Raw genomic sequence first — 21,186 nt, forward strand, 5'->3', positions numbered from 1 at the left:
CATTCACTCGACAAGAAAAATACGGGAAGTTCCATGATCCACTGGATAATTTCACTCGGCGCAGCATCTACTGTCTAAATAGCCCGGCCCCCGGGCCCCACATAATTAACTTTCCCACTCACTTGATAAGAAAAATACGGGAAGTTCTATGATCCACGGGTAATTTCACCCGGTGCAGCATCTACCGTCTAAATAGCCCGGGCCCACATACACCCGGTGCAGCATAGAATAAACCGAAAAATACATAAACCCATCCAACAAATATTTATCGATCCAAGACTATGTATGAAAATAACGCCAGTTATTGCTTTAATTCAAAAAACCACAGCTCGAGATTTTCAAAATAAGAGAAAGAAAAGTAAGAATTGACAAATACACTCTGGACAAGAAACAACAGTAAAAATTCACAAGCCACACACTTTGTTAAAAATACAGCGTGCCTTCCTTCCCCCTCAATTTTTCTGCCCCTCTCTCTGCTTTTTGCTCCATATGTACATCCATCAATCCTAGGTTTTGTTAGTCCTAAAAAATACACACAAAACCAGTGAAACTAAATGAAGAGTTAATTTTCACCAAATCAATATATTACAACGGTAAATCCTGCTCCGGCCGCAATTCTTTGCGAAGCTTATGAGAGAAAAGCCTGCATGCGTCCAGGCTCAAGTCCAGGACGGCCGACAAAGCAACAAATGCCGCCGCATCCTCCGCACAGCTTACGTGTTGCACGCTCACTTCCACCAAGGGCGTCGTTTTCCTGCCGCGGCGTCCCTCACCTCCTATGCTGCCCGACATCACAAACCCTCTGTACATGCAGTATGGCCACAGCCCGTACCCAAAATCCCCACTGCTCCTGGGGCTGCACACCGGAGACGGAGACGCAGTGGTGCTGCTCGGTGTTGCTCGCCCATTAACCTGTGCTGGGTTGGAGTTGCTTTTCCCAGTCAAATCAATAATGAACTTCCCACCTTTGCTGCAGCTGAGAGTTGACTCAGCTAAAACAATGCCCGCTGTGGCAGCTGAATCCGGAATGAGCTCGAACCTGTAGCCAAGGCCATCAGCAGTGCCGCACTCACGCCAAGCCTCGAGGCGGCCCCATGGCTTCCAGGTGCTGTCTCCAGGACGGAGAATGAGCCAGCAACCGGGATTGGATCGGCTCACACGGTCTGATCCAGGTGAAGCCACGAAAGGTGTCACCATTGAGGCCACAGCCACGGGCGAACCAGAGAGATCGTGAATTGTTATGGACCACCCTTTCCTCTCTTTTCCCGGCCTCTCTCTTTCACTACCAAAGGAACTCAGCCACCCTCTTGCACCGGTACTGTGCTCCGGCGGTAAAGACCTTAAGAAATCAGGAATGGAGCTTCAGGAATTATGTACTGTCGCTAAAAGCTTTTAAGCAAAGCAAGGGATGGGCTTTTTTTCTCAGATGTTAAATTAATCAACAAAGAAATTGACCACAATGCTAAGCTGAAAGAGAGTACATAACACAATAGATATCGCTGTAACGTTATGGATTCATGCTTTATTTCTAACGGGAACTGTGACTTGGAAAATCTTGACAACCAAATGCAGATATTTCTTTGACTATCCATACTTCGGAACCTCTTTTTTATTTTGTTGGTTTAATCTTTTATATACCAATTCAAGTGTAAAGTGTCAAGATTCTGATACAAACAATATTGCAAAAATTAAAAGAAGGGGATTTATTTGCAGTTAAAGATTTACCTGGAGCGCTGATTGCGGTCGGCGGCACGAAAACTGAACTTGCAAGTGAAAACCGGTTGGCGAATATTCCCTCTAATTTGGAAAATCTGGGGGCTGCATTCGGGCTCTCCGTCGAACTGGAAGACGAACCTGGGGTCGGGCTCAGCCTTTACATTCAAGTGAAACTGCGCCACACACTTGGTTTCTTTTCCCACATTAACCCATCCATTATGAAAAATAACAGGCCTCGATTCCGCAGTAGTCAGATCCAACGGCAGAGAGATTTTCCCCAGCAAACGCCCGGAACTAAGGCCGCATGTCGGGCCGCGGCGGCCGGAGTATACGGAAATTTTAAGGCAAGGTTTAATGGAGGTGGAGAAGAGGGAAGATTTCCCGGTGAGTTTGTCGAGGTCGGATTTGCTGAGGTGAAAGCTAGCAGCGTGGGTGAGCGAGTTGGAGTCGGGAAATTGAGTGTTATCGGGCGGAATGTAAGGTACGACGGCGGTTTGCGGAGGAGAGAATCCTTTGAGTTGAATAAGACAGAAACACGGGGAAGACGTAGGATGGACGGCGGAGCGAGCTGGCTTGGCCGGGGCGGGGATTTTCAAGGCGAGATTCCCCACCGTAATCCGCACGAAGGGACACGGATCCATGAGCAGCTGCAGAGATGGAATGGAGGCGAGGCGAGGCTGAGCTCCCCCTCCGCTGTTTACTCAAAATTGATAATAATGGATTACAGCTGTAGTCTGTATGCCAGTTAGGACAGAAGTTGACGCCCTTTTTTCGGGTAAGTTATACTATCTTAATGATGGATATTTATCAATAAATATAGAGTTCATTGCTTTTTAATGGATTCCGCATTTATTGATAAATAAAAACCCTTTAATTTATCATGAGGTAATACCTGTAAAAATAGGTTAAAATGAATTTTTCAACCCTTTATCGAAATAAATTATATAAGTAAAATAATGAAAGATATATATATATATATATATATATATATATAAAAATATATCTTTTTTTCTTAAATAAGTTTTGAAAATATTTACAAGCATTATTTGAATAAAAAATTGTTTTTCCAAATAATCTACGTGATTAAACAAAAAATTATAGATTAATTAACACAAAAATGCGTGAAACGATCTCAAGACGAATTTTCTATTTAGTTCTATGAAAAATTATTGTTCTAGATACCTACTAATTAATTAATTAATGACACCACTCCACTCTAAAAAATTTAAAAAATGTTGAGTGAAATTCATTTGCTGGTGTGATGAATGTGGGGGCTTTATTTGGCTTCCACTCTACTAGGGAACGTGGCGCCTCCACATCGTGTGTACCTCAACGAAATGCGCTGCCCTAGCCCATTTCTAAATTAACGCAATTTGTTCGGTTCCTAATAAATTTTCACCAAATTCATTACTATTATTCCATCTCTGTTAGTTACACAAGCTTCATTTTTATTTGAGATTCTCAAAGATAGTTTAACTTTGAAGTTCGGAGCCACCTGCAGGTTTTCTAGAAGCCAACATGACCTAATTTTTGTTTAATGAATACGCATCATATTATATATAAAACAATGATTTTACTTTTAATCATAAAATAAAATACTTCATAGCCTAAAACACCTAATTTTAATCATCTTAGGAATATTAATTTGTATTTGGATAGACTGGGTTAAAAAAAAAATTAGTTTCAAAATTGAAGCAAAACAATATACTTTAAAACAGAGTACTATTATAGATTTGGCATTGATCGAGCAGCACATATATCGCCATTATTCTCAAACCGTAAACCGCAATCCAACACAACTTTAGGAAAGCAAAGAACCAAAGGCAGAAATCGCCTCCCCACATGAAATATTTGAAATGTGGATTTAACCACTAAAAACTAGAAATAAGCAAATGTGATATGAGAGAAATTGTCTACAAACGGCTCGACAAAGAAGAATATACAAGGAGAACGAGAATGACAGCACACCACCTTAAAAGACCCTAAAACGATTATTACCTAGCAAACTATTAACATCGAGCCACATATTAATTCCACCACCTACTACTCAGTCTAATCTCATCTAACATGTTAAAAAGCATCAGAGCAGCAAACTAAGCAATAAACAAATGGTTTTCCACAGCATTGGACCTTTTCCAGAATGTTGCCTTCGATATGGTCAAAAGTATTGCCATGGATGGGTGAGAACTGCAAAGGAATGGTGCAAACAATCATATCAATGCATTGGCCAGCACATATAGTGATGCAATGCATAAGTCATGTTTCTCCTCTATCCAGTGTCGCAAATGTTTGTTTTGGTGCATCACCTTGCACAACACAGGCTCATTTACACCCCTCTGGCCAGGTCCTGGTTTCTATTTGCCTGGTACCAAGCTTAGAAGAAAGTCTGTAAATACATGCTCATACTCTGGCATTTTTCCATACCCTGCAAATTGTGGAAGCATGTAAGAACCAACACTGTAGGTAGGCCCTTCACATTTTTAGAACCTTGCTGCTCATACAAAAAAGTGTTTTTCCAAGTTAAGACCACAATTAATTAATTCTTGTTCCGCCACAATGCTGCAACTTTCCCTCGTCGTTTTGATTCTTTCCAACACAATCTTTAAGATGCAACTAGATTCACAAGGCTATATAGCATACCTGGAAAATAGTTGATGTCTATCACATAATAGCGGTCTTCAGTTCCATGTTCTCGAATCATATCTAAGTTAAATAATCGAAGACCCTATCACATGCGCATAAGTATAATAATAATCAACAAATATCCCACGAAAATCCTGCACCCTGATCAAAGCTATATATATATATATATATATAATTGTTTTTTTGAATCAATATGGACAGATATAAAAAAGAGCATTGGAAGTACCAGTCGTCGACGCAGTTCCCTGGCCAGTCTCTCAAGTAATGGCCCTGGAGGAAGCTCTGATAAAGATGGTAAAGCAATAGGTGATTATCCTTTCAAACGCCAATGCAACCAGAAAATAATAACCAACTCAACTAATGATCAATTGTTTGTAAGGGATATGAAACATTGTTTCAGGGGCCATAAAGGAAGTGCACTCCACAGCTGACAGCACTCACACTAAACTGTGGTTCTACAGAGTAGTTTGCAACCAAAAGTCTATATGGTCAAAAAATAAATGCTCACCAGCAATACCAGGATCCAAGTCTGCTTCATCGGCAGATGCAGCTGCACAAGATACTCTTGGAAAGCGATAAACACCAACATTCTTTGATAATTCACGCTTGCTGACATCAGGCAAGGAGAAACGCCTGACCACCTTTATTGCTTCCCCAACAATATAAACTTTGAAGAGTACACCTCCTACAAATTGAATAAAAGAGTAGGTGGCACATGGGTGATTTTTTTATGATAAGCACAGGGAAGTTGATAAACATGACAATGGAATCCTACCATGATTAATGAATTCCTGCAAAACTAGAGGGGGCTCCAACTTCTGGAGTGAGCACTCGTCATAAGCAAGAGACAGCTCATGTGACTTGGCAACCAACGGCTTTGCCACTGAAACATTCATAGACCAATTATGATACACATGCACATCAAAATGAGGATAAATTCATGAAAAGATCTCCTAAGTCCTGCTCACTTGCATGGAAGTATAAATTGCTTTATACCAGAAAAAATTGAGTTGGCGCAAATATCAAAAGAATATACCAATAGGTAGCCTCAGCCCAGCCTTGTTCACTGCCTCCGGTATAGATGATGGATCTTTCTTGATAACTAACTGTTTAGGGACGCGAACTTTTCCTGAAAATGGAAGTGAAACCATGATGGCACTAGCATCTAACTTTGATAAGTTTGTCATAAATCTGAAAATGGCCAGAAACTGGTACGTTAGCAGATCAGATTTCTTATGCCCACAGCATTGCTTCTCCACCATGAAAAGGAAAAGCAAAAACCTCCAAAGAAACACCCAGTCTATTGAAAGGCATATCTATAAAATTACCGCAAGGATCCGACAGATTTAAGTCAGCAACATCCTGAAGCATGGACTGACGATTGTACACATGCTGAATGGCATCAGGAGGATCAAGAACCGTCACCTCAGGATGTGTACGCCGGTAATCCTTCAACAGGTGTAAAATAACGATTAGAAAGGACCCTTAGGCACACTGTTACATTCAGGCCTAGTAAAAAATGATTTAAAAATCAACAGGAAAAAATTTAACATACTCCGTCTCTTCCCAATCTACAACCCCAACCAAGAATTCAGAAACATTAAATGAGAAAATCAGTGAAATATGAACCGGAGAAAAATAGAAACAAAGCACAGAGAACATCGCAAGTGCATTATCCAACTATCAATTTTGCATGAAAGTCCGGCATAGAATCATGGTTACAACATTTTATCCTCACTTCCTCCGCAAGTGAGAAATGTGAAGAGCTGGTCCAATGTAGTGTGGACTTCTCCTGTACCTGATTAATCAAGACGGCTTTTTGCCCCTAGTGGCTAGTGCACAAACCTCAAAATAGCTAGTTATTTTTATTTCATCCATTCTGACTGTATTGCTGCAACACACAAGAGATTGCTATTGTATTCAGACAAAATTCCAAGATGGTTGACCATATTCTTTAACTGCTAGTCCAGCCCCACAATATATAATAATATTAAGTTAAACATAAAAAGATAAAAAGAAACTATCGGAGAGTGAAAAAACAGTTGTGATCTCCAAACAATTTTGGAAGGCTGGAATATGTCCAAATGTCCAATATGTATTTTCTTGAGTGCGTGTATTAGCAGTTAGTGTAGCTTAACCCCAAAGTTAAGACAATAACCTTAATGCTCAGGATTGGCGCTAACTACGAAGAAGTTTGTATTCACACTGATCCATCATTATCTTTCGTGTAGTGTGCAACATAGTGCTCGGCTTTCTTCTAAGGATATTCTTAAAAAAAAAATAGAATTCTTTGTGTTGCATTCTTGTACAAGTACTTATGCAACAGATTCTTTAGACCACTTTTAAGTTAAAGGTCTTTCTCCTTGCCACACATACCACAGATGGACCAATCCTCCTCGCACTCCCACCTGGAAACCCAGCACCACAGACCCCAGTATGCAGAAAACAAGCAGGATTTAAAAAACACGCATTATATGGAATGACAAACATTGAAAAGATTTACTGTAGACAAAAATGGTTAGCGCTCTCAGGGGTGCAACGGTGGTGGTGATGGTGGTGACATCAGAAAAGAGAACCCAAAGATAAAGCCACTGATGCCCAGCAGGCATAGAAATGAAAATGTCTGATAACCCTTCCAAAAGAGAAATCCACCAATGATCCATTGCAAGTGGACATCCTCTCTTCTGAACTTTTGAGGCTACAGCCAAAATTACCGAGTCATGATTCATTGTGACAGTGATTTGCACACCGCAAATTAAGTTGGATGAGACAAGGTTTAGGGCAAGAAGGTCGCCTACCAGTCAGAGAAAGCACTCTCCAAAGTCCAAACCATAACATCGTGAATCACGCAATTAATTTCCTAAGATGCTTATATGTATCATCCAACCGTAACTTCTGAATGCATAAAAATAATCTAAGGAAAGTTAGGAAACGATGCAGATATTCAATAATGAGATCAACCTCAAGCACATGTCGCCATTCCTTTCCAGATAACTGCACAGGAAGTATATGTGAGATGCATCAATACTGTGCTCGAGTTGTAAGAACACCAAATAGGATAAAAAGCAGGATTTACTTTTATAAACAAGGTCGTAAAGCCGTAAAGGGGCACAAGCAAACTCACTTTATGCAACACAATGTCAAAAGGACCTTGATCCGAAAGGGGTTTACTTTGGTCGATTGCAACAAAAAGAATCCCCTTGTTCCTGCATTTGTATAACCAAAAGCAATTAGAAAATGATAATCTCCAGTGTTTTGATTCCATGTGATAGTGAACAACCACAGCTCGTCGTGACATATTATTATTGAAAAAAATGTCTATGCTGCGTGTTATTTTTAGTCAAATAAAAATTTGTCAAAAGTTATACAGCATTTCCTTTTATGTCTTCTCTGCCAAAAAAAAAAAAAAGTATTGATGCCAAACCAAGTTGCGCATTTTACCGTTTTGGACTCATAATAACCATCAAGCATTTATTCTGATAGATACCAAACCTATTTTCTAATCCAGACCGTAAAAAGCTTCCGGTCAAAGCACAAACCGGAAGTTAAGATAAAACAGCTGGAGAAAATAGAAGGACAGCTATAAATTTCAATTTGACAACCAAACTTCCAGGCTTCAAGCACTGATACAGCTCACAACGTCGTAAAGGTGGCAACAAGTATAAGGCTATCTTGGTACCAGAAAAACAGGGTGGAGAATGACGAGGAACATAGAATATATACAAAAATGATTTCAATTTGTGGGCACAAGTTTTCTGTCAAAATTAAAATATCCTTCTGTTCCACACACTTGTGTAGTTCAGGCCACGCCACAAATAGGAGATTCCGTTTAGAATACTCAAGTAAACACATAACCATAAGCAAGCTCAAGTTACCAAGAAATGACTTGCATAACATCTAAAGCTACAAAACCGACCGACCCCCAGGGACAATTTCAATGTGAAGAAGCGCTTTATATCCAGCATAAAAAAGTAGGGGACAAAATCAGATTAAAATCAAAATACTGAAAAGGAAGGCACACAAATACACATAAATGTCCTTTTAAACAGATGTATTAATTTAGAAATAATATGAAAATGATAGGAAATATGATCAGCGAGATTGTAATAAAAATGAGAAGGAAATACCTGGCCAAGCCTTCAAGCTTGGGCTGTAAAAAGCTCTTAATCTTCTTAGACGTGAGAGCATATCCCACAACCACGAGTTTCAAAGCCGGGACCACCGGCGGAGTGCACTTCTTATGCGGAAGCGACACCGTTTTCTTATTATCCCCCACGTCTCCGTCGTTTCTGATCTGCTCTTTTTCCTCTTCGTCTTCTCCAATCATCCTCATTCCCAAACCCTATTTATACCTCCAAAACCAAAACCGAACGTACGTATACAGATAGGAGATGTATTGGGATTCTGTTCAAACCAGACACCCGAATTTCAATCACCTATTTCCACAACACTACTTTTCGGAGAAGAGAGAGAGAGAGAGAGAAGCATGGCAATACACGTATTTATACGTAAAACATCATACATATGCGTGCACTGGACAAGCAAGGAGACTCAACATCAACGCTTCCTTCACTCCACACTCTCAGGCATTTTATATACACATTTTTTAAAGGCCCCACACAACAATATTCACATTATTAAAATTGATTATCACGAGGTCAAAATTGTTTCTCACCAAGTCGGCATACATCAATGATCGATTTTATTTCATAAATTTATGAAATATTATATGTCAAAAATATTTTTCTATACATATAGATAATGAGTCGATCTCTAATCGATCTCTCGTATCAAAAGAAACCTATTTTATTATGAATAAATCCATTTTTGAAAATTTTATTTGAAACTTAATCAATATTTTTTTTGTATTTAATTTTATTTATATGAAAATAAAGTACTATCATAGTTATTATAAAATTAAAGAATGACCAAATGGTAAAATTACAATTAAATAAGAGTTATATGAATATCAATTTACCAAAAATAATTATGATAGACACATCATTCGTAGTATTATATTATTATTATTTGTTTGGTAATAAAGTATAAATTGCATGAGATGGAAATTCGTGTTCAGGGTGGGATATCATTAATAGCAAAAGAATAATAATATAATCAACGAATTCCATCGATCCAAATCGTATCACGGGTCCACCTAAATTTACATTTCGTCTTGTAACCGAAATATTAGTGTAGATTAAACAATTAATGGTTTCAACCCAACGTTTTTTAAATTAATTTAATTAAATTAAATATATATCATGCAACAAATCCCTAACCCACACCAAACAATTTGTTCTCATGTATATGCATTAAATTTTAACTTAATGAAGAGAAGGGGTACTACGACTCTATGATATAAGAAACTCAGCGTGTCTTTTTCAAAAAAAAAAACTATTATAAGAAATGTTTAATCAACGTAATATAGAGTGTATATATATATAGTGAGTAAAGGTGTGAGAATAAATTATGATAAAAATTGATTCGGGTGTTTATTTGTTTATTGTTAAATTAAATAATGCAATAAGGAGGATAGTGGAAGCTTTTGCTCGACGTGGAACACATTTAGTTTGCCTTTCCCTTGGGCATAGTAAATGGATCAAATTGCTCACGTGATGGGGAAATTAATCAAGAAATTTATATTTAATCGATAATACACATATAATTTGAGGATCAATGTTCGCGCACGTATAACGTATTACATGTGAATGATACTAATTAAAAATTAATCTATATATGATTATATGTTTCATTCCATGTTTACTTTAATTGCAATATATTTCTAAATTACTATGATTATAAAGTGTTGCATGGCATGTCAAAAAGGATCGGATATGTATGGATGCATGTCGAACCTTATCCGGCAGGCATATTATAAAATTCAGTGATACGTTTGCATCTTGTGAACTAATAAAAATTCAAATTTTTCTTCTTGTTTTTATTCATCAAGTGTGTGTTTGTTTGATCAAGTGAAAAGTATCTATTCATAGTAGTTATCCGTTTTCAAGGTTACAAATCTTTGAATTCTCTCCTACACAAAACAATATAAAAATGCAAGCATACATGTACGTACATACGAACGAACGATCATTTTCTAGAAAAATCATGTGTTTGCCTCTCAAACCAATGAATTTGACATTTCTATTATTCTTCTTATGGTCCTAAGAATTAATAGTCCCGTGGAACATATATTTTGGACCACATAATCCAAATCACCATATTCCATATCCCTTGTTTTCTTTTTTGTCCCCATAAATCTCCATTTTTAATTAATTCACATCCCGCCACACCTCAGTTGTACTACGTACAAAGATATTTAGGCCACTAATATTTCATTTCATTATAATAACCACAGATAAATGTGAAAATTCTCCTCCACCTGATTCTAGCTAGTGTTGATCAAATCTTTTTTCCTTGATGTTAATCTATATATAGTCATGCTTGTCATTTTTTATGCGAGTATATATTATGTACAGTTTGGGTTGATAGCTATAATAATAATAATTAAAACATGTGTACAAAAATTGTAACATTGATATTTGATACGTGTTTTAATGTGATTGATTAATATTGTTTATTTTTTAATGTATTCAAAATACCCCTGTATTATTTCTTTTTCCTCACTTTTTTTTTAAAAAAAATTTAATTCCGACTATAGATTAAAAATATTTCATCCTACAATTCCACATGTATATCCTTACTTTCCAAAATAAAGCCAATTATCACTTAATTTTTCCAAGAAACGTTTCATCAAATTTTTTATCTTTTTTTTAGTTATCATCGAGAAGTCCACAATATCTAATCAACTAACCTACCTGCCCAGTATTTCCTTCAAATATCAATGTTATACAGCTGACAAGCATTCAAAGGATACCTTAAAAAAACATTCAAAAAGATTGAAATTTAATTAGCAGTAATTATTTCATGAAGTGGTCGCATAGTGCAATAATAAATTGTAAATTAGTTTAGTGAATATCAGTAAACTGTAAACAACAAGAATCAAAATGAAAAGTATGATTAAAGAAAATTATGGAAATGAAAATAGAAAAGAGATGAGATTACAGAAATGGGCAAATGTACAATTTCATCATCTTAGTCAAAGAAATTGGAAGAAGCCTGACATGAAAAGGATTTAATGAAGCCCTTGTTTATAATTAGGCCTTCTTAGAGATGATAATTTATGAATCTTATCTTTATAAACATAGAATCCAAGCTGAATAATTGAAAATGGCGAGTTGCATTTTTCTTACCTTAGTGCTTGAAAAGGAATAAAGAGAGTGGTTCACAATAGGAGGTGAGGAACAAAAAGGGTCCAAAAGAAGACAGTAGCATCCACAATTGTTCTGTTCACTACAGATTTTATCATATGCATTGGTTATAGCTTTTTCAAATCACTTCACGATGGGTCAATGCAAGTGAAAGTGACATCAAAACCAACTTGGGCGACAATAATACTTGATGCATCGTCATTTTCACAAATTCTTAACTCAAATAAATCACACCATTATACAATCACCTGTTGCTAATCTATCAACACAAACAGCCAAGGTTGTGAACATCAATACATTCAAGTTAAGAAATTGTTCGCAAGTTATTGTACAAAACTACAATATAATATCATCACTGCTGCTAGATGAGACAAATCTCAGTTACAGCAACCAGATGTATCAAACACACACTGCAAAACAGAATATCCAGCTCTTCAGTAGGGAAACGGCGGCCAGCAAGAATGATCTCGAATCGGAGTGGCAGGGACCTCTCCACGCCAATTCAATAAACACAAATACTCAAACCAGATTCAGGGTAAAAATTGATTAAACCCAGTTGGTCAAGAGTAAAAAACACGTCTCAGTTTCCTTAGGTTCATCCTCTTGCACAGGTGTTTTCGAAACTCAAGCCCGTTTCCTAAAAGACAACAGTTAAAACTGGTGGGTTTTCGGTATACCGTATCAAAATATCGGTATGAAAAAAATTCATACCGGTACCGATACTGAAATTCCGAAATTTGATATAGAAAAAATCCATATTGATACCGTACCGAAAAAAAATTCCGTATATCGAAAAAATGTCTGTATATCGAAAAAATTTCGGTACGGTATCCCGAAAATTCGATATTTTGGGTTCGGTATGCCAGCCTTAGTTAAAACCCATATTGATCAAGCACATATAATTTTGCTACAAAAGAACAGGGTGCATACCATTATATAACTGCTACAAAAGAAGGTATCAAATCAGATCCTTGATCTTCTTAAATTCAACTCCTCGCCCTTCATATAAAATCAACCTTCAATTTTTCATTCACACAAATGCAATATTCCAACACAGGTACTATTATAAAAAATGAGAAACAAACAGGACTATAGTTAATAATTATAGCAATTATAATAAAAAGAAATGCTGTTATTATGAAAAAGTTTGTGCACCGGCCAAATTTGGTGAAGCACACAAGTTGTCTGTTGTGCGTTATAATGGGGAATTTGTATCGGGAGCTTCTATGCTCCACCGGGTGTTCTTCACCCGGTGGATCTTGGCCTTTCATGGGGCATGGAGCCCACAAAAATGTGTGGGCCCCATGCCCCATGAAGGGCAGATGCTGCACCGGGTGAACACCCGGTGTAGCATAGAAGCCTCCATTTGTGGACCGGGCTTTTTTTTTTCCAGTCAGCATGTTTTTTTTTAGAATTGGCTGTCAACATCTACTGCTCAATACAAAGCATGTGACGCAAACGCTAAAGTAACTATATAATATATTTTGAATATCAAATTTATATTTTTTGAAAACATTAATCAGCAGCCAATATTTGGTGCCCAATGATGTCAACATAACATCCCATTAGAACAACTTAAAGGAAACATAACTGTCACTATTCCACAGAAATGCTGAAATTTTGATTATTTCACATCAATCAAAGCCACAAAACACGTCATGGACGATACATCAACAATATGGTGGAACATTTTAAATCCCAATTAGTCTTCACAAAGACAGAAGCAAGGAAAAATGCAAGTGAGATGGTGCAACTATGATAACATCTGGTCGTATTCTAATTAGGCACGCATAAAATATGTAATACCCTTGAAAAATAAAAACCTATCCGTAAGCAACACACAGAAGACAACCCATAGATGAAAATTCATGAAAATATGTTTTAAATTACCTGCTTGCATGTATCTTTGCTTGTCATTTTTTTACCACAAGAACACAAACTATTTTCCAGTATGCTCCCATCAAATACATCTTTGATTCTAATCACCACCTGAAATTCAGAGAGGGGATGCAAAAGATACTGTGAATATAGTTTTCACATCACATCCAATTATCAAAAGACATTGCTTAAAGTCCGTATCATAACCGTTGCAGCAACGGGCCCCATAAATCACTTGATTTAATGGCAATAACAAGAGGATGACAAAGTTCCATAAATTCGATCAAAGGTGTAATGTTGTCAAAAACAATATGGAGCAAAATAAACACAACGCCATGCTTCAATCATCCCATGTAAGTATGCTCTGAAGTTTTGGTGGTAAGAACCAAAAGGACTGCAAACTGTAAACAAAAGCAAAAAGAAGTAAATAAAAGGGTAAGCCCAAAGAAGTAAGACTATGACGAATTAACAAGAAGATAACCCACTCACTAGTTATGAGATTCTACAAGGCAGGGTTGAACTCAAGTACTGGAACACATTGCCAGTGTTACAGATTAGATCAACTCAAAACACTCGAATGAGGATCAAATTAACAAATTTAGTCCTAATTATTATAACATGAGTTGGTTTGCTATGCAGTATGCACCTCGTTTTGTGTTGCTGAGACATGCGCGTAAGGAGAAAGTCTTTGCAACCGAAGTGTGCCGAGTGAGAACCAATAGCGAACCAGGAATCAAATATTTGAAGGAGGTTGAACGGATTTTGTTGTGCAGTAAGAGTTACGACTAAATATGCATCATTTTTGAAGCACAACTCAAACTTCTGACTTGGTACAACCACCATACACAAACGATGCACCTTAACCTGGATAAAATATTAGAATAACTAACTTGATCGAATAACCGAAAAGGAGTAAAATCAAGCAATGTTTGCAATGGTTCTATAAACATAAAAAAAAATGGTAAACCGAAGGAAACCAGAATAGCATAATAAATCTATGGATGATGCCATCTGTGAGAAATACAAGAAGACAAAATTAAGAAATACAGTTAATTCTCTATGGACTAATTTGATTTTCGAACAAAAAAGATAAGAGTGAGAACCAAAAACCACCTGGTGAAGAATGCAGAAGACGTCGCACATTTAAGATCGTCAGTTACAGGGACAAATCATAACAATATCATCTTCACAAAACAGAATTCTCACCCTTACAAAAAAAGTATTTTCTATGTAAGAGTGATACACTCGATAAACTCTGACAAGCTATTAACTGGTTAAGATTTCAGAAAAGAATATGCAAATTTCTTCATAGCCTATAACATTACAAGCTATTAAATGGAAGATCTCAGGAAACAACATGTAAACAGAGAAGTACATGAAAAAATAAATAAATATTTCTTACAAGGGAAAATACGGACAAATTATTCAAAAGGCTAAGATCTCAGGAAACAAGATTTCTATTGAGAAAGAAAATTAGCATTTATGTCATAACAGTACAAGAAACATCATTCATACCTCTTGCCAACCCGCACAGGTAGGACCAGGAGGGCTGGAAATGGGAATCTAACAAGTAACATCTCAACTGGATGAATTTAATCTCTAATAGACAGGATGCGATAGTGGTGCAACATAGAACACAAAGACTTGTTAGAATATTGGCCGGAATACACTTCCTTTATCCATTATATCCATTTAATAAGTAACTAGCACAAACAATACTCAACAAATTTTATTTTCATACCAAAACACGCAACATTTCTGGGACCCTGGGTATTACATATTAATGCTAGGTATCAATGAATACCATCTTTCTAGCAAAATATCCAGTAAACAAACCATATAATTCATCAAAACGAACCAAACTATATGTTTGAGCTAATATATGTCCCCCAACGCATCATTAGCTTTAGACCTACCAGAGATCACGGCAGCAGACTAGCCAACCAATCTCACACATTCACATAGACATAGTCTTTACTCTCAACAGGTTTCAACTGGATTACTAGTAAATGCTAGGAACACAACGATTCCGGCTAGTTAACAAAAATTAGACAGCGGCCCCACCCAATGAGACAGCCCAACCATTCCAATATACACACAAGAAGGGAAGGATCATGAGAAAGGGAGAGAGATAAAGGCATACACAATCAGTGTTTTAAATAGTGCTCTAGCACGTTTTTATGGCGTGGCGCTACAAAGCACTACTATTTTAGCTTTTTGCACAAATAGCGCACACTATTCTCAGGAAAAGCGCGATATAGCGCAAATAGCGTGCTCTATAGCGCTATTTGCTGAATAATGTGTGCTATTTGGGCAAAAACTAAAGGCTCATAATTGATATATTTTGACCAAAATTAAAGGCTTATAAGCAAGGTTGGGTCTTGTTAATCATCTATATTTTGGCATATGATGATCAATTATTATGGTTTCATGGCTAATTATCTCACTTATTTACTTGTATATAAGTATTTTTCTATTTTTTAATTAAATAAATTAAATAATTGTCGTGCACGAATAACTTGCGCTACGCTATGACCGGACAAAAACGCTACGCGCCAATGCTATGCTTTTTAAAACACTGTACACAATGAATAAACATCATTCTTATCGAGCAAAAGTAAAACAATGAAGATAAAAAAAAAAAATTTGATTCAAAAAGTCTGCCCTAAGCCTACATATAGATTCACATTTGAGAGGCTTTCTTTATAACTAGTTGGTAACATTACAATGAGTTCTATGGACTGCATGATCCATGAGAAAGAAAATTTCTTAAGTTCTTCCAACTGCAATACAATAAGGACAAAACCTTATTATCAGCCACGAATTTCTTGAATAGTAGACCGTAACAGATCATCTCCAATGACTGATCGTAACTGTCGCATGAAAACAATTTTCCCCAACTTCCCTTCCTGTCGTGCAAATAGTAAAGAAGTAGGATAATATCAATTAAAATTCAATCACCAACCAAATCTTGGGAAATTCACCCAATTACCACTTGCATAATAGTTTTAAGAAATGATGCTTACGTTATACAATCCAAACAAATTTCGCAATTCTTGAAACTTGGGCATAGGCAGATAACTTTTCATCCTATAAAGCAACTTGGCAATTAAGGGAGATGGTGGAACCCAATTCACACTAGACACACCATCTACAGAACCTGTGAAACAGTTCTACCTCAGTTTGAAACCAAATTTTAAGGAAATGTGACATTGAAAATACATGCAATCAAGGACTTACCTGGCACATTTGCAGACCTATAGCTGACAACACACTCCGGAACAATATGGGTGTTCATATTTGCATACCACACTGTATACCACTTAGGACTAGTCAAGTCATCGACACCAGTATCATACTCTACACTTGAAGGATGAGACTGTCGAGACCCTGCATCAATCTTCTCACATTTTCCTAGAATCACTTTACACAAAATGATATGCTTCTCGCCATTCTCGTCCATCTGTGACAACAATGCACTGCACGAAAATCCAAAAAAGATTTAAAAGCTACTAAACCCTTAAAAGCATTAATTTTCCCTTGCTTTTCATGAATAATCATGAATTAAACAATAAGCCATAAAATAGGCAGGCCATCAATACATCTGTCTAAAGAAAACTCAAGTTGAACGACAATGCCTTCAAACCTTATAAAATTTAATCTCAGAGACATAATACCTATTATGAGGTGAACGCACCGGGGATAAGTGAATCCCCAAGCCATGACCTTCAGATCTCGATGCCGTTGCAGGAATACCAAACCCATGCATCAAAATGCTCTCAACACCTTTGGCAGATGTCCCATACCATGCAAAAACCATGTTACTCGCCCCTCTAGCTTGTTTGGTGATATCCATCTGCTTCACGAAAACCTGGCGACGAGCCACCTCCAGCGGTCCTGTCCTCACACATTGATTAATGACAGTAACTTCTGCACCCGGCTCCAGAGTCTTCAATCCCGTCAAAAACAAATTTTTCACCAACGTATAACCTTCTTCCTCAGCTCTTAAAACTCTCGTCTTGGGCCATCTAGGAGACTGCAATTCTTTCTCACAAACAATTTTCGGCCTTTTCAGTTTTAGGTTGGACGAACTCTCCTCCGGTTGATCCATTTGTGCCTGTTCCTCTCTCTTTCTCTTACTTAATTTTCCCATTTCATTTACATCCGAACTCTCTGAACTTTCCGAACCACCAAATTTGCTAACTTTGATCTCGATCTCAATTTTCGTGTTATTCTCATAGTCATCGACAGAATCCGGATCGTTATTATCATTACTGTTGATAAAAATCTTGGGAAAAAAGCATTTACCATCAACATCAATCCAAGAAATAGAGCGCTGATTTCCAGACTCCAATTCAATCTCAAGCATACGGTAAAAGTCGAGAAAACGATCAAGCCCTTCAATACGAGCCTCGATCATGGGCTTGCCGTCGGAAAACCCTAGCCTCACAGCTTCGACCACTGCCTCCGGGTAGTCAGCCCAAGATCCGTGATCGTAAAACATGACCCGTTTCGGTTCGGAGGTCCGCTTGAAGTTGGAATAATTCTGGATCAGTGGGTCGCGAGACAGCGACGTCTTTGAGCATGGAGAAACAGCGAATCTGAGACATTTGTCAACACCTTTCTTCGTCATCATCGGTGAATTGGGGGCGGAATCCATGGCTAAACAAAGGTACAAATTGAGAAGCTCTGGGCACAATCGGCTGCAAGAACTTCTGAGAGAAAGTCCATTTTTCGTACCCAAGTTTTATAGTGGGAACTGTTGACGACGGGTTTAGGGGACGAAATGACCGAAGTAGCCCCAACCATAGGTCGGCGGAGGAGGGTAAATTTGGGGGTTCTGAAGAAGCATAGCCTAGGTCAATTTAATTTAATGGGCTCATTCGGATTGCTTCAGCCCAAAGAAACCAAGGAGGATTGATTTTCACTCTTTTGACATTTCCAACAAAATTTAATAATTACATCAAAATCAAAACAACAAATAATAATGATAAAGGACCCAGGAGTAAACACAAAAATACTAGCATTTCATTTCAACAAAATTGAGTTATGTACAATACAAATGTGTTAAAACGGACGCCACTAGGGTTCTCCTGACATATGGAACCTTGTACCGCACCATTTGTCCATTCATGTCAACTTCGAACACGTATTGAAAGAGCCTTTGCTTTGCTCGAGAAGGATATAGCACATTGCAGCGTTGTGTGACTGCCGAATGAATGGATGACGACGTATGAATAATATAATAATCTGGAAAGATCCTGTTATTACTCCACTTTCAGCACTACCTTCATAAACTCGTAAACAAAGTAACTTATCGACCCCGAAGGTAATACCTAAATGACAACAAACAAACGCATGATCAATTTTCTATAGTTCCATTCATTTGTAGAAAGTCTAGACAAAAGTCGGTACAGATGATTCTGAAAGATATACCTGCAACAAGCTAGGAAAAAGGCCAGCATAAAGAGCAGGAACACCTCCTCTCTCTATTACTTTGAGAAATGTACCCAAAGTGTTTAATCTTGATCCACGGCCTTGCAATTGGAGCTGCCGTCTTACAACCTCAAAAGGATAGGTGACAACTTCCGTACAAGCACCAGCAATGGCACCATGCAACAAAGTCCTGATCGGTCCCAACTCCAGCTGGTCCAAAGCATTTAAGTCCTTGGCATGTTGCTTCATATTCTGTATTCTTTTTCTTCCTTCAGGTGAATGCAAGTAAGCTGATTTTAGTATGTCATATACACCATAAAAAACAGCACCCGACGGTGCCATGCTCAAAATGGATGGCACCAATCCTTTGTATAGAGAAAAGAACCCTTCACTTTGGATTACATGCTGAAAAGCACCTATTACACCACCCAATGCTTCCCCACCAGGGGCCACCAACTTAGTCCGAATCTGAAACATGCACAGGCTATCATCAAGAACATGAACCCAACCAAGAAAATTAAGGCAAGCCCACATCACACACAGTGAATTAGGCATGAATTTCCAGCCTTCGCCACTCGCCATCATTGCAAAAGAAAAGCAAGTTCATCCTCTTTCATGGCACATAATCGATGCAAATTTCCCAGGCATCTTCGGTTTAAAGTTTATCTAAAGCTAAACATTCTGTATTTAACAAAAACAAAATGGGAAATTTAATTTCACCTCTCTCTTTTTCCACTCGAAATATAAAATCATTTTACTTCCCATTTTCAACGTGCCTGTTTCTTTCCCTAGATTAACATACTCAAAGTCAAAACTGATGAAGCTGAAGCCACAATTGGACCTCCATTACATAAACTTTACTTCTAAAGTTAAACTACAATCAGTGAATCAGTAAGTGGTGTTCGCGAAATTAGTTTCATCTGACATCTCAAAAGTACATCAAAACCAAGATATCAATACCAACTTATCGTATTAACCTCCAGAACCCACAATTTAACCTCTAGAGCAATGTTCCTTCATCAACAAATAAACACAATCACTCGAATTTTCAAAGGATAAACGTACTGCGTCAGCAACAGTAAAATATAAAATAAAAGAAGCAAACAATGAATTGCCACTCACAGTATCCAGTGGCAAGCATAGTACAGTAGCCGTGATACCAGCTGCAGCACCAGCAAGAAACCTCTCGGAATTTGTGGTCTCTTGATTCCCAGACAACTTGAGAAGCTGCTTTCTATAGGTATCATAAGCACAAAAATTGATAGCCTTGAAAGGAGCAGTACGCAGAATATTAACCAAGTTCCCTTTCCAAAATCCACGCCAGCCTTGAGTCGTAGCTATTGATTTGATGAGATCATATAGCTTCCTTTTTTCACCCCGAACTATATATTCTAGCTTTAATCTCTCAAGAGGAGCGACAAACGTTCTGATTCAGAAACAGTAATGAGCATAAATGTAGTAAAATTGGGAAGAAGAAACCAAGAGAAAGATGAGGCACCTGGAAACCATAGCGGCAACAGCCCCCGCCCATAAATGCTTGGTGGTGTTCACGGCGCCGCGACCCCGTAACCTAAGTTGTGTATTTTCTCCAGGTACAATACTAACCACTCCATCTTTTCTATTCACCGACAAGCTCAGACACAAGAACTCATCACACTTTCGCGTCTGCCACTTTCCACGACCTAAACAAGGAATGTTCCCAGAAAATCCAGTGTAAATTGAAGAAGGAATTGTACTGTCATCGATGAACAATCCACCTGAATAGAATATCAAATCGTCATTGTTATAGGGAGAATTTTTGGTGGCAACTTGTGCCATTTCTGCTGGTACGTATCAGTGAGCACAAGGAATGGAATGGAGATGCCGGTGGATAATGCAGAAGAAAGAAAGAAAGACGTAGGTAGATGGGCTTCGGGCCCGCCAATTACAAAGCCCACCTCGTCTCTGTGTCTGAACAAGCGGATATGGATCGGGTACGGGTCTTAACAAGCTTCTTTGTGACAAATAACCCGTTTCATTAATGGGGCTGAATCTCAAAATTTTATTTATTTATTTTTTAGATTAAAACAGATTTCATTGATCTGAATTATCAAACAATACAACTTGTAGGTCGGGAAACCAGAGTCAATCCAAGAAACACGACTCGAAGAAGATAAAGCAAATTTTGCAATGTCATAAGCAATAAAGTTAGCTTGCCTAACGCATATGATGAATCTCATAACTACCATCGGCCGGCAGCCGGAAT

The 21,186-nt window shown here is 37.7% G+C and overlaps 4 protein-coding genes across 9 annotated transcripts; all 4 read right to left on the bottom strand.

Moving 5' to 3' along the window:
• Window positions 1-304: 304 nt before the first annotated feature.
• Window positions 305-2,463, bottom strand: LOC140865284 (uncharacterized). Its single transcript, XM_073269879.1, has 2 exons — window positions 1,726-2,463; window positions 305-1,339 (listed from the first exon to the last, which is right to left on the bottom strand). Exons 1-2 carry the CDS (start codon window positions 2,355-2,357, stop codon window positions 586-588), a joined length of 1,386 nt encoding a protein of 461 aa, XP_073125980.1. The 5' UTR covers window positions 2,358-2,463; the 3' UTR covers window positions 305-585.
• A 1,101-nt stretch (window positions 2,464-3,564) lies between these two features.
• Window positions 3,565-8,916, bottom strand: LOC140863658 (inositol-tetrakisphosphate 1-kinase 3-like). Of its 4 annotated transcripts, XM_073267247.1 has the most exons (11): window positions 8,487-8,916; window positions 7,484-7,565; window positions 7,321-7,353; window positions 5,688-5,808; window positions 5,396-5,488; window positions 5,135-5,242; window positions 4,868-5,044; window positions 4,586-4,641; window positions 4,357-4,441; window positions 4,023-4,141; window positions 3,565-3,903 (listed from the first exon to the last, which is right to left on the bottom strand). In XM_073267247.1, the coding sequence occupies exons 1-10, from the start codon at window positions 8,690-8,692 to the stop codon at window positions 4,071-4,073; spliced, it is 1,032 nt and encodes a 343-aa protein (XP_073123348.1). In that variant the 5' UTR covers window positions 8,693-8,916; the 3' UTR covers window positions 3,565-3,903; window positions 4,023-4,070. The 4 variants fall into 4 exon arrangements, with proteins under 4 accessions (XP_073123348.1, XP_073123347.1, XP_073123350.1 ...); XM_073267246.1 differs by having other exon boundaries at window positions 3,565-4,141; XM_073267249.1 differs by lacking the exons at window positions 7,321-7,353; window positions 7,484-7,565; window positions 8,487-8,916 and adding an exon at window positions 6,863-7,299 and having other exon boundaries at window positions 3,565-4,141.
• Window positions 8,917-11,859: 2,943 nt separating this feature from the next.
• On the bottom strand, window positions 11,860-18,272 carry LOC140863657 (inactive poly [ADP-ribose] polymerase RCD1-like). 3 transcript variants are annotated; one of them, XR_012144001.1, is made up of 8 exons: window positions 17,183-18,272; window positions 16,746-16,984; window positions 16,532-16,665; window positions 16,312-16,414; window positions 14,152-14,369; window positions 13,518-13,906; window positions 12,558-12,626; window positions 11,860-12,264 (listed from the first exon to the last, which is right to left on the bottom strand). XR_012144001.1 is itself a non-coding variant. In XM_073267245.1 (5 exons), exons 1-4 carry the CDS (start codon window positions 18,163-18,165, stop codon window positions 16,319-16,321), a joined length of 1,452 nt encoding a protein of 483 aa, XP_073123346.1. In that variant the 5' UTR covers window positions 18,166-18,272; the 3' UTR covers window positions 13,925-14,369; window positions 16,312-16,318. The 3 variants fall into 3 exon arrangements, 2 of the variants coding, with proteins under 2 accessions (XP_073123346.1, XP_073123345.1); XM_073267245.1 differs by lacking the exons at window positions 11,860-12,264; window positions 12,558-12,626; window positions 13,518-13,906 and having other exon boundaries at window positions 13,925-14,369; XM_073267244.1 differs by lacking the exons at window positions 11,860-12,264; window positions 12,558-12,626; window positions 13,518-13,906; window positions 14,152-14,369 and having other exon boundaries at window positions 16,094-16,414; window positions 17,183-18,271.
• Window positions 18,273-18,511: 239 nt separating this feature from the next.
• Window positions 18,512-20,795, bottom strand: LOC140866005 (probable mitochondrial adenine nucleotide transporter BTL2). Its single transcript, XM_073270862.1, has 4 exons — window positions 20,440-20,795; window positions 20,064-20,367; window positions 18,942-19,409; window positions 18,512-18,841 (listed from the first exon to the last, which is right to left on the bottom strand). The coding sequence occupies exons 1-4, from the start codon at window positions 20,757-20,759 to the stop codon at window positions 18,773-18,775; spliced, it is 1,161 nt and encodes a 386-aa protein (XP_073126963.1). The 5' UTR covers window positions 20,760-20,795; the 3' UTR covers window positions 18,512-18,772.
• Window positions 20,796-21,186: the final 391 nt, after the last annotated feature.

The sequence above is a fragment of the Henckelia pumila genome, chromosome 4, assembly GCF_033568475.1.
Source record: "Henckelia pumila isolate YLH828 chromosome 4, ASM3356847v2, whole genome shotgun sequence".
Classification (NCBI taxonomy): Eukaryota; Viridiplantae; Streptophyta; class Magnoliopsida; order Lamiales; family Gesneriaceae; genus Henckelia; species Henckelia pumila.